Source organism: Aspergillus caelatus (assembly GCF_009193585.1).
Source record: "Aspergillus caelatus strain CBS 763.97 unplaced genomic scaffold BDV27scaffold_24, whole genome shotgun sequence".
Classification (NCBI taxonomy): Eukaryota; Fungi; Ascomycota; class Eurotiomycetes; order Eurotiales; family Aspergillaceae; genus Aspergillus; species Aspergillus caelatus.
In genome coordinates this window covers 114,143-127,664 of record NW_022475287.1, presented here as the reverse complement: position 1 = coordinate 127,664, position 13,522 = coordinate 114,143, and the positions used below count along the sequence as shown (strand labels likewise).

Genomic DNA, 13,522 nt, shown 5'->3' with positions numbered 1-13,522 from the left:
AGAATCCCTAGCTAAGCCATAATTTGGAAGGGAAAAAGGAAAACGCATTTACTCTCCGAAGCTGGGAACGGAAGGAAACCCATCGAGCAAAATCCCACACGGATAACCCTCAGCGAGTCATACATTGTATGAAGCTCCGGTATTGATTTACATATGGTCAATGTAAACCTCTACTGATGATGAGGAAAAAAAAGAAAAGAAAAAAGAGGGAGAAATTGGCGGCGCCAACGATGGCCTTTTGTAGTCCACCGGGAGTGGAGCCACTAGGACACCTTCGGGACTAGCTAATTACCGAGAGCAGTAGCCCTTAGGGCTTAGGGTGTTGGAAGTTGGAAAGTCATGTGAGGCCGGGTCGGCCTTGAATGATGCCTCAGGCGAGTAGCGCCCTCCAGTCACATGGTTGAGAATCACATGCAAAGTGGTTGAGTGAGCGGTGACCAAAGGGGTTAGAGCAATACGGGGGAGTGTGTACGGGAATACTCCCCGTACCTTACCTAACACAATAAACACGGTTACCATACCTGTCAACCATCCCTTACTTTTAACTCCCCCCCTTTAACCGTCAAGGAATGCGAACTATATTCTCCGGAGGAGCTGATCATAGGCCAGTTTTGAGTGCTGACAATCGTCGGTGCTACCCCACAGAAAATTCACATAGGGCGATCGAGTTGTATAAGAATAGGTGCATACGTAGTTCTTCGTCCCTGGCATTTCGTCATGGGGAGCCGAGTGAAGGAGGCAATTTCGGATTTACAGCCTGGTAAGGAAACGAGGGGGGCAACGGCTCTCGTTGCCTGAGGGGCCTCAGGCTGCGTAGCTTCCAATCATGGCCATGCAAGCACGAGACCAATGTTCATTCTTCTCCTCTTTCTCCTCTCATTCCGGCTTAATACTTCTCCCCCTTTTTTTTTTTTTTTTTTCCCTTCTGGCTTGTGTTCCCTGAGTATTGATTGCCGGTCAATTTAATACTCTTTAAAATTACGTATATCGTTATCGTTTGCGATCCTTATCGCTCACTAATAATAGGGGAAGTCCTCAGTAAACGGACAAAAAAAAAAGAAGAAAAAAGTGCCACAGCCAGCCGTTTAGGTTAGTATACACTCCAATGCTTTGTACCTTTCCCTCCTTACACCCGAGTGATACTCTCGCTGCATACAACTTCTCATACCTCTCTGGCGAGATTTGCTGACATTAGGAAAATCAGAACTGTTGTAGTTGACCCGCTTCTCCATATAGCTTCTCACCTTTCACTCCTTAATAAACGACCATGATGGGTTCGACATCTGAGCCGAACAGTTGTCCTCTCACGGCGCTGCGCTACATCGCACAGTCATACAACCATGCCGACTCTCAAGCGTCTGCGCTGCGGTTGGTTCTGACCCTGAACCCTCACTGGGAAGGCCCGGAGAACAACATCGAGTTCGTGCGCTTTACGGACGGCATCACTAATACTGTGTGTTCCGAACTTGCTCTGCAGGAGCAGATAGAGTCCAAACTGTCGAATCCATGGACTAACTGGCTTCCAGCTTCTCAAAATCATAAATCGCAAGCCTGGCTTGACCGAAGAACAAATAGACAACGAAGCTGTACTGATGAGAGCGTACGGTAACCACACAGAGATTCTTATAGACCGCGAAAGTAAGACAGACTCGGGACATACGCCCTTTCTCCTTCTTGCCCATTGCGACAATGCTGAGTAGATGTCTATAGGAGAAATGAAGTCCCACGCCCTACTTGCCAGCTATGGCCTAGCCCCTTCACTTTTGGCTCGCTTCCAGAACGGCCTGCTCTATAGGTTCATTCGTGGACGCCCTGCCACTCATGAAGATCTAGTGACAGCTTCCATTTGGCGTGGCGTTGCTAGAAGGCTTGGACAATGGCATGCAGTCCTTCCCATCCGCGGAGCTGCTGCTCCTGCCCAGTCTGAAGTGGAGATTGTTTTTCAGAACTCAGTAGATGTCCATCCGTCCAAGCATAACATTGACTTCCCTCTGATCAAGCCAAAACAATCGGGACCCAGCATGTGGGCTGTTCTCCAGAAATGGATCCTTGCTTTGCCTTCTGCTACGGATGAGCAGCGTAGGCGCAGACTCGGCCTTCAGAAAGAGCTTGAATGGGCTGTCAATGAACTGGACGACGGCAAGGGTATCGGTGAAGACGGGGTACGTAGATATCACATTCCATTCTTGTGCCATAGAGATTCCGGCCAGCAGTTAACCCCCTCGGTAGTTGGTGTTTGCCCACTGCGACCTTCTCTGCGCGAATGTCATAGCTGTCCCATCCGCAGAGGCTCCTGTCACATCCGCGGGTAAGCCCACAGCGACTGTGCAGTTTATCGACTATGAATACGCTACTCCATCCCCAGCCGCTTTCGACATCGCCAACCATTTTGCTGAATGGGGTGGCTACGACTGTAACTATAACATGATGCCCACATGTGCCGTTCGGCGTCAGTTCTTGACCGAGTATGTCAGGAGCTATACCCGGCACAAAGGTCTCCCAGAGTCGTCTCAGAAGGAGGTCATCGATCGACTCTATGAGGACGTCGATCGCTTCCGCGGCATTCCCGGGTTATACTGGTTCGTTCTTCCTCCCGATGCCAATCTCCATGGCCCAGTGCTAATAGTAAATAGGGGTATTTGGGCCCTCATCCAAGCCCAGATCTCGCAAATCGACTTTGATTACGCTTCTTACGCCGAAACCCGCCTCGGTGAATACTACGCCTGGCGTCGAGAGCTCGACGGCAGCCGCGCCAAAGCCGGCGAAGAAATGCCCCTCCGCGAGCGTCGATGGGCTCAAGAAGTTTGAACCAACCTCTTCATCCACCAGCACAATACAACCTCACATCTCACATCACCAGCGTATATAGATTTCACCTTCTTGACGACGAACGTGCTTATATGAATCGGGAAACTTTCCTGTTGTCATGTGATCGGGGTTTCAACATTATTCCCTCGAGCACGGCAGCAGCGACAAAAGGACGCAAGTAAAACCAGGACAGTGATGCATTTCAGGGAATAAAGCAGTGTATACCAAAGGATGGCATGGAAAGGGCTTTGTCTTCAACGACTGTACTGGTGTTCTTGGGACTTTCATAGGCGTGTTAGTGGGTTATCTTTTTCTCAGTTTTCCTTTACTTCTCCTTCCCTTTCTTGAAGTATGGGTTTAATCATGTTTGTGTTCGTGCCTATGGACAGAAATTAAGTGTTGTAATTTTCTGGGTTTTCAGGGGGTCTATTTCCCTATCTTAGCTCATTACACGTCCATATAAATATGGCGTTCGGTTAGTCGGAGTACCATTTCCCTCCCCTTCCCCTTCACCTTCCCTGGTGTCGTGCTCGGTCTTTTCCATAGAAAACGACCATTTCAGGCAGGATAGGAAGTCAGAGTGGATCGAAATCGCTCGATTTCCTAGTGAACTAGAGCTTGCTCGAGTTCATGTTGACCTACAAAGAACAACTAATATGACCAATGGTTAATAGTGGCATTAGCAATGCCCGAGGCCTTGTGGGCGCAACACTATCAAGAATCCCTTGTCTCTGTTATTTCTCTTGCGTGAATCACGCGCAATAGCATAGTCAAATATTCTTGCGAAAATGGTTGAAGATCACGTGCGATCAAAGAACTAAATCTATGTATACTGTAGAATAATGGAAGAGACCTTCAGGGGGAAAAAAAAAAAACAAAAAACCATACAAACTGAATTACTTAAAAGTAATGAGCTCGTTCATGTGAAGTTAGACAAACAATTGTTCACATCGAGAACTCCGTACGTGAACCTTGCCACTGCAAGATACTTATATATAACAACTGTAGCTCGGGTCACTATCCCTGACACTTAGGAACTTTGCATCATGCCGACCTTTGATCCTTACACTTATCAGCCTCCAAGTTGACATACTTGGGATTTCTCTGATCCTTCCTGATGGCTGCCCCCAGCAGCATTTCGTAAAGTTCTGGGCGAGTTCGCGCTCGTGCTGCTTCTAGAACATTACTGTAAAGACCCGAGGAAAGTTTCTGGTTCACATCCGCCCCTGCATCCAACAGTAATTGTACAATCTCCTCATCGGCGCCCGGCTTGGCTACCGCTGCTGCAAGGACACTGCCATAGAGTCCTGTGGTGAGCTTTTGGTTGACATCGGCGCCTGCATCAAGTAGGAGTTTCACTGTATGTTTTGCTTGGCTATACGCTGCCGCCGCAAGTGCGCTGCCGTATAGACCAGAGGTAAGCATCTGGTTGACGTCGGCTCCTGCATCTAGCAGGAGTGAGGTATTTGTGGGGCTACCAAATGCTGCTGCTGCTAGAGCACTACCATATTTCCCCCAAATGAGCCTTTGATTGGCATTCGCTCCTGAGGCAAGTAATAACTTGATTGTCTCATGACCTAAGGGTGTTGAAGCGGCAGCAGCTAGGGAACTGCCGTAGTTCCCACTGGTGAGGGCTTGGTTGACGTTAGCTCCTACACGGAGCAGTAATTGAATAATTGTACTGTCATATCTTCCGGCTCCACGAGTAGCGGCAGCAGCAAGAGCACTGCCGAATATCCCACAAACAAGCTCTTGATTGATATCTGCTCCTGAGTCTAGCAGCAGCTGGGTGGCCTTTCTACCTCCTGGGTTTGCGACTGATGCCACCAGTGCACTGCCATAGAGGCCTCCAGTGTGCTTCTGATTGATCTGGGCTCCTGCGCTTAGTAGTAGCTCGATGATTACTCGATTTCCAAGTGATGAGGCAGCACCGAGAGCGGATCCGCTACAGAGCAGCCCATCAAGCTGTCTATTGACGTCTGCTCCAAGTGACAATAGCTTTTGAACGGCATATTCATTTTCGCTGAAGACCGTTAGCGCTAGAAGCGAGTTGGCTGCTTTGTTTGATTGCTCAGGGTCTACGCGTTTGGATTCCCACCATGTGAGCGGGACGCGGTGAAGGCCGAATCGGCAAACTGCTAGCACCGGATTAGAGAAAGGCTTCAGATCTTCAAGGGGGAAGTCTGGCAAGTGTTTGCAACGTTCACACCAGGATCTATAGGCGGGCCCACTTTCCTCGACAGAACCGAGGAATTTCTCAACAAGCTGCGACAAGCAAGGATCAATTTTGTCACCTGTATTCCTGATATAGTGCTCATATACTCTTATGTGCACAAACCAGTGCTGCGTTGCGTAAGTGAGGAAGTTGCCAATCATAGCAGAATACCTGGAAGATCCTTGTGAAAATTGATTGTTTGCGATTAGCATATGTGTCAGGCATATTTTTGCAGCATTGGCATGACATATGCCTATGCCCCAAAGATTTTCAAAGTATTCTTTCACGGAGAGATGTGAGGGTTGGCAAAGCTGCCGGGAATCCAAGCCAAGGAGATTAGAGCATGAATCTAGGATGAATCGGATGTCCACGTATGGGGTTATCAAAGTATCACTCTCGGGATCCTGGCATACGAGGAAAACGACGGCATCTGCCGTTAAAGGCTTTTCCGAACATATAACCCACTGTAGGGCTCTCGTCGCGATCTTAAACTTGCTTCCCTTGGACTCTAGGATTCGCTGGTAGATCTCGTTGTATGCGCATTGTAGGTCAGCTGGTAAGCATCCCAGACGCTCACGAATATCGTCTTCTAGATCTAGGGATAACAGTTCCGTAGCTTGTAAGCTCGCCCATTGAAACCTCGACTCATGTCATTTTGTACTCAACACAGCGTGATGGGTAGAACACTTACATGCCCTGACTCTTGTCTTGAAGAATACGGACAATGTCATATTTCAGTTCGGCAGAGATAGGGGTAGCCCGGTTTTTCGTGTCTTCATCTATCTTCTGTGAGACAAATTTCGCAATGTCATCCTGACTAGCTGTTGCATCAATGCCAATGTTAGCCTTAGTTTGGAGCCGGCTTGCTATGTCACCGTCTCGTCTGCTGGTGACGAAGATTTTCAAACTTTGTATCTGCTCGACGAGTTGGCTGAAATAACTGATAAGACCTTGCCTCGAGCCTTCTTCGCTTTCGTCCAAGGCATCTAGCACTAGTATTGTCTTCGGATATGTGGAAATTAACTGAGCTAGGAGCGCTTCGCTTTCTTCGAGGCTCAAGTCCGTCGACGGAAAACCTCTTTGTCGCTTATCGTTGTAGATTTGGAGAAGACTGTCATGGACTGCTGTTTGATCATCCGCAATTGAAAGCTGCTTGACAAAGCTGCGAAGAATTTCTTTTGGCTTCCGACGAAGTTTTTCATTCCTATTGCAATAAAAATATACCAGCTTCTGCCCCTGGACCTGCAGGAACTCATCAATAACTCGGGAAACAAGCTTCGTTTTCCCAGCGCCGGCTATGAAAAAGAAAGTGTGAGCCCGACGCGTTTGGTAATATTGTCTTGGAAGACTCACATATACCGTGTAACCAAAATATCATTGAGTCCTTAGATAACTGCCACTCTTGGAACTCCCGCTGCTTAAAGAGCCACCCACCAGTATTTGCTGTACGGCCAGTCCTCGCTAGTGTGTGATGATCCTTAAATGGAATGTCTGATACCCACCCAAGGACATCATCTCGCTTTTTATCGTCAAGAAGTCGCCATATGTTTTTAAGCGTATTATCCGCATTTTGAAACTCATTTTGATTGGTCTTGACTCGCTCAATGTCCTCAAGCACACGCTTTAACCGTTCAAATTGGTCGGTGGAAACAATACGATCGATGCGACTATAGCATCGCTCACAGTTTTGAGCCTCGTGGTCGATGCGTCGAATGATCGCTTCAAAGCGAGCATTATAATCATTAATGCAATCGAGGGTCCAAAACGCCGGCGAAATACTTGTCTTCGTACTTCGCTCATACACCCGGATTGCAGTAAGTAGGAACTGCAGGATTAGCACATAGAGTTCAATGACCTTGGCTTCTAAACTATGATACGCGTGTTCCATCTTTGGATGGTGGAGATATAAAAGTTCGTAGACCTTACACCGGTCAACGAGGTAGAGAACCTTATCAAGCCCTACTAGGAGGGAGCCCATAGTCTCGCGATCCGCTGTCGCTACCTAAGTAGGTATTGAACATCAGAAGCCATTTTGGCCTTCGTTACAGTGGGTGGTCTTACCAGTAGCAACGTTCTGATACCTGCCCATGGCAACCGCGCGTGTATTAGGTTTGCATTGACAGCAATATCACCAATAGCCTTCAACTTTTCTAACCATGTCATGACCTTGTCTGCAATATCGCTCAAGCGGAAAGTGAAGCCATTAAAACTGACATTCCATCTTCTACTTTCAAATAGTTCCCGTTTCTGCTTGACTTCTTCAAGCAGTAAGACTGGCATATCGCTAACGATACATGAAGTCGATCGTGTTGTAGTATGTTTTTGTATTAACAATTGGTCTTTCATAGATAGTCTGTGAAGTGCTTTCTGCCAGAAGTCCGCTACCGGGGGAGAAGATAAATCAGTTGGCGTATCCAGCGGTAAAGCCGTAATGCAGACTCTTTTTTGCAAATGATGGGCTGAGTCGTTCGGTAGCCCTGAGCCCCGGCGCAGCGATAGTGGTGAACGGAATATGCGCCTGAGTTGGTCCTTCATCTTAGGCTAACACGACATATCCAGATCTGAGGTTCAGGAACTTAAATATGGAAAAGTAGGAGACTTGAAAGACTGAAGATAGGCAGACCGGAACAAAACAGCCAAAAGTGTGACGCAGTGCATTCTTAGCATCTGAAAGTGTAGTTTCTTTTAGCCTTGCTAGATTAAGTATTACATGTTCTCGGGTCACATGTGTTTCAGTCATGAATTTGTCGGTCGCTCCTTGTCGCGAGTGTTGCGTGAAGCGTGACTAGATACAGTGAAATCATGTGAGGGTTAATCATCTCGTGACCAGCAGACAAGCTGACCAGCGAGACTGAAGTAAAACTAGACAGGCACAAGCAAGTCCTGTTGAATCTAATCAATCTTCCTAGGTAAGATATTACTGCTGAAGCTGAGGATTATGTTCTCCCACGTTTACCAGAAGAGTATTTATCAATCTGAGCAATTATTGACAGTAAGCCTGGTGGCTGTTTCCATTCGGGTATTTCCATCATATTGTACAATCATAACAAGCCATAAGGCCAGGAAGAAACAAGACTAGAGGACATACGCTGTGAAGATGCCATGAGAGGGCAGATATGCCAAACCATTAAACCCGTTAAAAACCAACGCCCGAAGTGGAAGGAAAAGAAAACGTAAAGAAGCCGGAAGCGGCGCTAAAGGCGATGCTGCACAGGCAAAGCGGAAGTCGATGGTGAAACTGTACCGTCAAGACCATACACCGAGGAAGCATCACCAGTATTCAGTTTCAAGGCAGCGACTAGTTTCTTCCACGACTCAAAACCTCTTTTGGCGTGATTGCGAGGCGTAGATGGATCAGGATCAGCCAGGCTTCTGTTGAACAATTCCAGGGAAACCCAGCCCTCGAAGCCGATATCGAAGAAGGCTTTAGCGACGTCCAAGACGGGTAAGTATCCACCACGGTCCTCTTCAAAGGCAAACAGACGTGCGTTACGCGACCAGTTCATGCGGGCGGGGTTACCCTTGACATAAAAGGGGTGAGATTCGTCCAAAGGGGCACTCAGGCGTTCGCCATCCACGATTTGAACATAGAAAACCTTTGAGAGGTCGATACGAGATCGCAGGCGGGCTATAGATGCTTGGAGATCGGCATCCGCATTAGGTGTCTTTCCTGTGGGAGATGTGGGATCGGCATACACCCGTCCTGCGATATTGAAGGTGTCAAGACAAACTCCAAAGTTTGGACGGTTGACCCGCTCTACAACCTCCCAGGAGTCTTCCCATTTGTTGATGTGGTTTCCCCATGCTAGGGCTTCGTAGACAAAACGAAAAGGGGGGGACTGCTGAAGACCAAGATCGGCGATCTTCTGAAGATCTGAGACAATGACAGACATATCACCTGTGGTGCGGGGCTGGCCTGTCTGAGCATCCGCGGGGAGGAAGTTAGATGGGATCTGGATGAGATCTGTGCCCAGAATGCGTGCAAGCTCAAACCACTTGGGAAGCTTCTCGGTGAGAAGATGCTTGTGCTCAGTGCGGTCCAGAAGTCCCTCGTAGTGCCAAAAAGGCTGCAGACAGATGATAGAGAGGTCCAGCGAAACACAAAGCTGGCGTATATGTTGAGCAGCTAAAATATGATCACCATCAAAGAGCAACTTGGCTAAGTGGTCAAGATCGTCAAAGAATAGCTCGATGCCCTTGTAGCCGAACTGGGAGGCCTGGTGCAGCTTGGTTGGCAGATCATGGATCCCCGGGCGCCCTAGGGACATGGAACCGATTCCGAGACGGTTAGGCATTGTGAAAAGCAGTTGCTATAATAACGGGCAATGTGGAGAAAGTAGGAAGCAGTAGATGAAGAGGAAGTGGTAGGGTAGTTATAAGAGAAGGATATGGCTGTGATCACGATTCACTTGGGAGGTGATAACAAAGTATGAAACTGTTAAAGATACGCGAGCTGCCGCGTCATGTCTTGTGTTCAGTTGACGTAGGTTTTAATCACTGGTAATTCTATAGCACACTTGGCATCGCTGTCCGTGCTGGTCTTTGTGTTATTAATAAATACATTTTATCCCGCTCTACCCTGGAAGAACGATTCACAAGGCTATTCTTGTGTTTGTATTATGGATGATAACTCTCCCAATGCATTAGGGCTGGAGGTTCCACCACAGGAGACACTAAGAGAAGAACCGCCGGCTAAGCGCTTTCCCTGCCGCATTTAACCGGCTGTGAGCTGCGCACCCCCAAACCAATTGCGATGAGTAGGTTGAGGCTTTTCCTCGGCAATGAAGCTTCGCTTGGCCCTGAATTTATCCCGAAATCGCGTGGTGTGGTCCAATTTGTAGATGATCTTCTGTCCAACAAAACAATATCATATACACTCATTTTCTCTTCCCCCTATTTGCTTCTTGACACCAATACACCTCCCCAGTGATTCCAACAGCACCACCAAAATGGTCCTAAGAGTTGTCATCATCGGCGCAGGGCTTATTGGCCCTCGACATGCCAAATCCGTGATCTCCAATCCAGATACAGAGCTCGTAGCGCTCATCGATCCGCTTCCCAATGCCGCCAGGGTAGCGCAGGAGCTACAAACGAGCTACTATCCAACTGTCGAAGCCATGCTGCAGGCCATTCCCAAGCCCGATGCAGCCATCGTTTGCACGCCCAACCACACCCACGTCCCCGTGTCGCGAGAGCTTCTAGCCAGTGGTGTCCACGTCCTGGTCGAGAAACCAGTCAGTGACAGCATCGACAATGGCCTAGCACTGCTACAATTTTCGCAGCGGCCAGAGAACGCCCAACTCAAGCTGCTGGTAGGACACCACCGTCGCTTCAACCCGTACGTCCTTAAGACAAAGCAGATGGTGGATGCCGGATCTCTGGGCCGGATTATCGCCATCAACGGCCTGTGGACATTGTTCAAACCAGAACAATACTTTGCGCCTCCAGGTGACTGGCGTCGTGCTCGGTCATCGGGTGGTGTGGTTCCAATTAACCTTGTGCATGATATTGACATTATGCATTACCTGTTCGGCCCCATTGTGCGCGTTCACGCCGAGAAGACCCTCCCGCAACGTCCTAACCCTCCTCATGAGGCAGAGGAGGGCGCGGCACTGACGCTTCGGTTCGCTTCAGGCGTTGTCGGTACATTCCTTGTCTGCGATGCTACACCCTCTCCACATAACTTTGAAGCCGGGACCGGCGAAAATCCACTCATTCCCAAGTGTTCTTCTGGCGCAGACTTTTACCGCATCTTTGGTTCTGATGCCTCCCTCAGTGTCCCAGATATGACGCGCTGGAGTTACGATAGCCGCCCGGACAAGAGCTGGAACCAACCATTGACGGTCGAGAAGTTTGACGTGGAAGAAGCGACTCCTTTCGATTTGCAGCTTGCCCATTTCGTCGATGTCATTCAAGGCAAAGCCGAGCCTAGTTGCTCCGGTGAAGAAGGCCTCAGGGCCTTACTTGTGTGCCAGGCTGTACAAAAGGCACTGGAAACCGGACAGACAATTGAACTAGACCAGACCATTCTTGAAGGAAACCGCTAATTGATGAGTGATACAAGGTCATGGAGTCGAAACGGTCTGAAGGAAAGGGACAGACAGAAAGAGAGAAAGAAAGCACGTCCAGGTAGGGTATAGCTAGGTTTATATAATAAATGATTATCACAGGGTTGCCAACAGAGCTCATTTGCTTCTGGGATGTGGGCCATCATACAGCTTGTGGCATCATCATGCCCAGCTGTTGGAGTTCATAATATCACACAAGACACAGCAATGCAACATTCAGGATCAAAAATCAACATCACGCATCCACGACCTCCACTTGCTTATCAGTACTCTTCACAAAGCCGGAATCCTCCAAGTCATGACGAAACCGTTCCTCGTCTTCGCGAATTTGTTTGAGGAGAGCCCCGTGAGCACGCCAAACCGGCTGAGTCTCAAAAAGTCTGTCCATGCTCTCTAGTGGGATACCTTTCGTCTCTGGAATCAGGAAGAACACAAAGATGATGGATAGGATCATGAGAGACGCGAAAAAGAAGTACACTCCGTAGTCCATCTTGGCAAACATCTGTGGAGTGAATCGGGAGATGAGGAAGTTCCAGAGCCAGTTGGACCCTGCCGCACAGGCTTGCGCAAGCGAACGAATGTTGGGATCGAACATTTCCTAAATGACGAAGTTATTAGAGGAAAGTTTACTAATATGACATTCGCAGAAGACGGAGAACAAGCTTACCGAGTTAATAACCCATGGGGTACCGTTCCAGGAAGGGGTATAAAACACAGTCCACAGGTAAAAGAAGAACATAGCAGCAATGCCACCGCCATCCATCTGCTTATTCTCTCGTTCTGAGGGCCTGGCGACTTTGATATACGCCCCGACGATCCACAAACAGATTGAGCCACCGGCGGCACCGATAAGCAGGAGCAGACGCCGTCCCACATGATCAATCAGCCAAAGAAGCCAGACAAATGTCACCACGGTCTTCACGACACCAAAGATGCCCGTGGTGAACAAGCTTGTGTTCGAACCTGTGACACCAATACTTTTGAAAACGGTAGGACTGTAGTAGTTGATGGCGTTGATACCCGAACCATTCTGCCAAAAGAACAGCATGCTACCAAGGAAGAGACGATACAGTATCTTCTTGTTCGTCCAAGCCGCAACGAACGGCTTCCAGAAGCCCAGGCCAATAGTTGCACGCTGGTGTTCTAGGGTCTGGTCAATAGCACCGATTTCCTCAATCATGTAGATATGGTCTTCTGGGAGTTGACGAATCCAACAGAGGTTTTTGATTGCCTCCTCTCGACGCCCCCGCAGGAATAGCCAACGCGGAGACTCTTTCAAAAAAAGGGCACCAATAATAAGGAGGCCAGATGGTATCAGCTGGACGGCGAATGGGATGATCCACTGCTTATGGCTCGGGGCTAACGTCTCATCAACGCCATACTACCAGATAAGGTTAGCTGTGCCGATAGTTTGTAGGAAATATAACAAATAGGAAGCACTTACACAGATCCAAAATCCTACAAGCCCACCAATTTGCCACCCCAATTCGTAAACTCCAACCAACCGTCCTCTGATCGCCGGTGGAGATAACTCGGAGATATAAATAGGAGTGATATTCGAGCCAGCTCCCACTCCCAAGCCAGCAAGTACTCGTCCTCCATAAAGTAAGCCAAATCCACGGTCGCCATTAGTACCAAGCATTATGCCAGCACCCAAAGTGAATATAACGGCAGAGACCATCAGACCCCATTTTCGGCCCCAAAAATGACCGATGGGATAGGCGAAGAATGCACCAAAGAATGCACCTGCCTGGTAGAGAGAGACAATGTTGGCGCTCACTAGATCTTGGTTCGCGGCAGACATGGAGTCCCAATCAAACTCATCCTTGAATGATTGGAGAGAGATAGTCGTACCAATGAAGGCACTATCATACCCGATCATACAAGACGTGCATGAGGCGACAACTGCGAGGAGGTATATCTTCCAGTTATACACCTCCTTGGGAGTGGGTCTATCCTCGACTAGAGAGAGGATAGACATGGTGACAGTGTGGTCACTCTTGATGAGATGATCAGAGCTTCTTCAACAACCCAAGTCAGATTCACAGGGATTGAGAGTGCGTGTGAGAAATGAGTGAGATTGGAAGGTAAGTATTATGAGAAAGATGAAAAAGAGGTGCCGCGCGTCAGGGGTCTAAATACTTATAATCTATGCCCACGCTAAACGACAACACCCTTGTTTATGGAACATGGAACGAAAATCCGGGGGTGCGAGCTGAAAACAGCCTGGGGTTGCGGAGATGGATTGTTTTTCCACAGTCTGTTAAGTTATCGGCGGCAAAACGAATCTAATCTCCTAGTAGGCACGTGGAGGAGGGTTTTTTCTTTCTCCTCGTATCATCTTGCCCAGACGCTGTTAAACTTTGTTGCACTACGAGTGAGCCAAGCCAAAATGACTCTACCAGTCGCAATGAAATCTCTGCCATTGTTG

General features: G+C 48.4%; 5 protein-coding genes across 5 annotated transcripts; 2 read left to right on the top strand and 3 right to left on the bottom strand.

The window, feature by feature from the left end:
- Nucleotides 1–912: 912 nt before the first annotated feature.
- On the top strand, nucleotides 913–3,228 carry BDV27DRAFT_122572 (putative ethanolamine kinase). Its single transcript, XM_032065658.1, has 6 exons — nucleotides 913–1,089; nucleotides 1,205–1,453; nucleotides 1,527–1,638; nucleotides 1,711–2,162; nucleotides 2,230–2,579; nucleotides 2,634–3,228. Exons 2-6 carry the CDS (start codon nucleotides 1,268–1,270, stop codon nucleotides 2,806–2,808), a joined length of 1,275 nt encoding a protein of 424 aa, XP_031931387.1. The 5' UTR covers nucleotides 913–1,089; nucleotides 1,205–1,267; the 3' UTR covers nucleotides 2,809–3,228.
- Nucleotides 3,229–3,661: 433 nt separating this feature from the next.
- Nucleotides 3,662–7,740, bottom strand: BDV27DRAFT_122570 (uncharacterized protein). Its single transcript, XM_032065657.1, has 4 exons — nucleotides 7,085–7,740; nucleotides 6,377–7,025; nucleotides 5,715–6,318; nucleotides 3,662–5,662 (listed from the first exon to the last, which is right to left on the bottom strand). Exons 1-4 carry the CDS (start codon nucleotides 7,556–7,558, stop codon nucleotides 3,853–3,855), a joined length of 3,537 nt encoding a protein of 1,178 aa, XP_031931386.1. The 5' UTR covers nucleotides 7,559–7,740; the 3' UTR covers nucleotides 3,662–3,852.
- Nucleotides 7,741–8,196: 456 nt separating this feature from the next.
- BDV27DRAFT_168279 (sugar phosphate isomerase/epimerase family protein) lies at nucleotides 8,197–9,318 on the bottom strand (the record flags this gene model as incomplete). The annotated part of the gene is made up of 1 exon (XM_032074728.1): nucleotides 8,197–9,318. One exon carries the CDS (start codon nucleotides 9,316–9,318, stop codon nucleotides 8,218–8,220), a length of 1,101 nt encoding a protein of 366 aa, XP_031931385.1. The 3' UTR covers nucleotides 8,197–8,217.
- Nucleotides 9,319–9,486: 168 nt separating this feature from the next.
- On the top strand, nucleotides 9,487–11,070 carry BDV27DRAFT_142111 (Gfo/Idh/MocA family protein; the record flags this gene model as incomplete). Its single annotated transcript, XM_032069908.1, has 3 exons — nucleotides 9,487–9,506; nucleotides 9,785–9,874; nucleotides 9,951–11,070. The coding sequence occupies 3 exons, from the start codon at nucleotides 9,487–9,489 to the stop codon at nucleotides 11,068–11,070; spliced, it is 1,230 nt and encodes a 409-aa protein (XP_031931384.1).
- A 256-nt stretch (nucleotides 11,071–11,326) lies between these two features.
- Nucleotides 11,327–13,072, bottom strand: BDV27DRAFT_154155 (sugar porter family MFS transporter; the record flags this gene model as incomplete). Its single annotated transcript, XM_032071919.1, has 3 exons — nucleotides 11,327–11,689; nucleotides 11,759–12,472; nucleotides 12,536–13,072. The coding sequence occupies 3 exons, from the start codon at nucleotides 13,070–13,072 to the stop codon at nucleotides 11,327–11,329; spliced, it is 1,614 nt and encodes a 537-aa protein (XP_031931383.1).
- Between the last annotated feature and the right edge of the window lie 450 nt (nucleotides 13,073–13,522).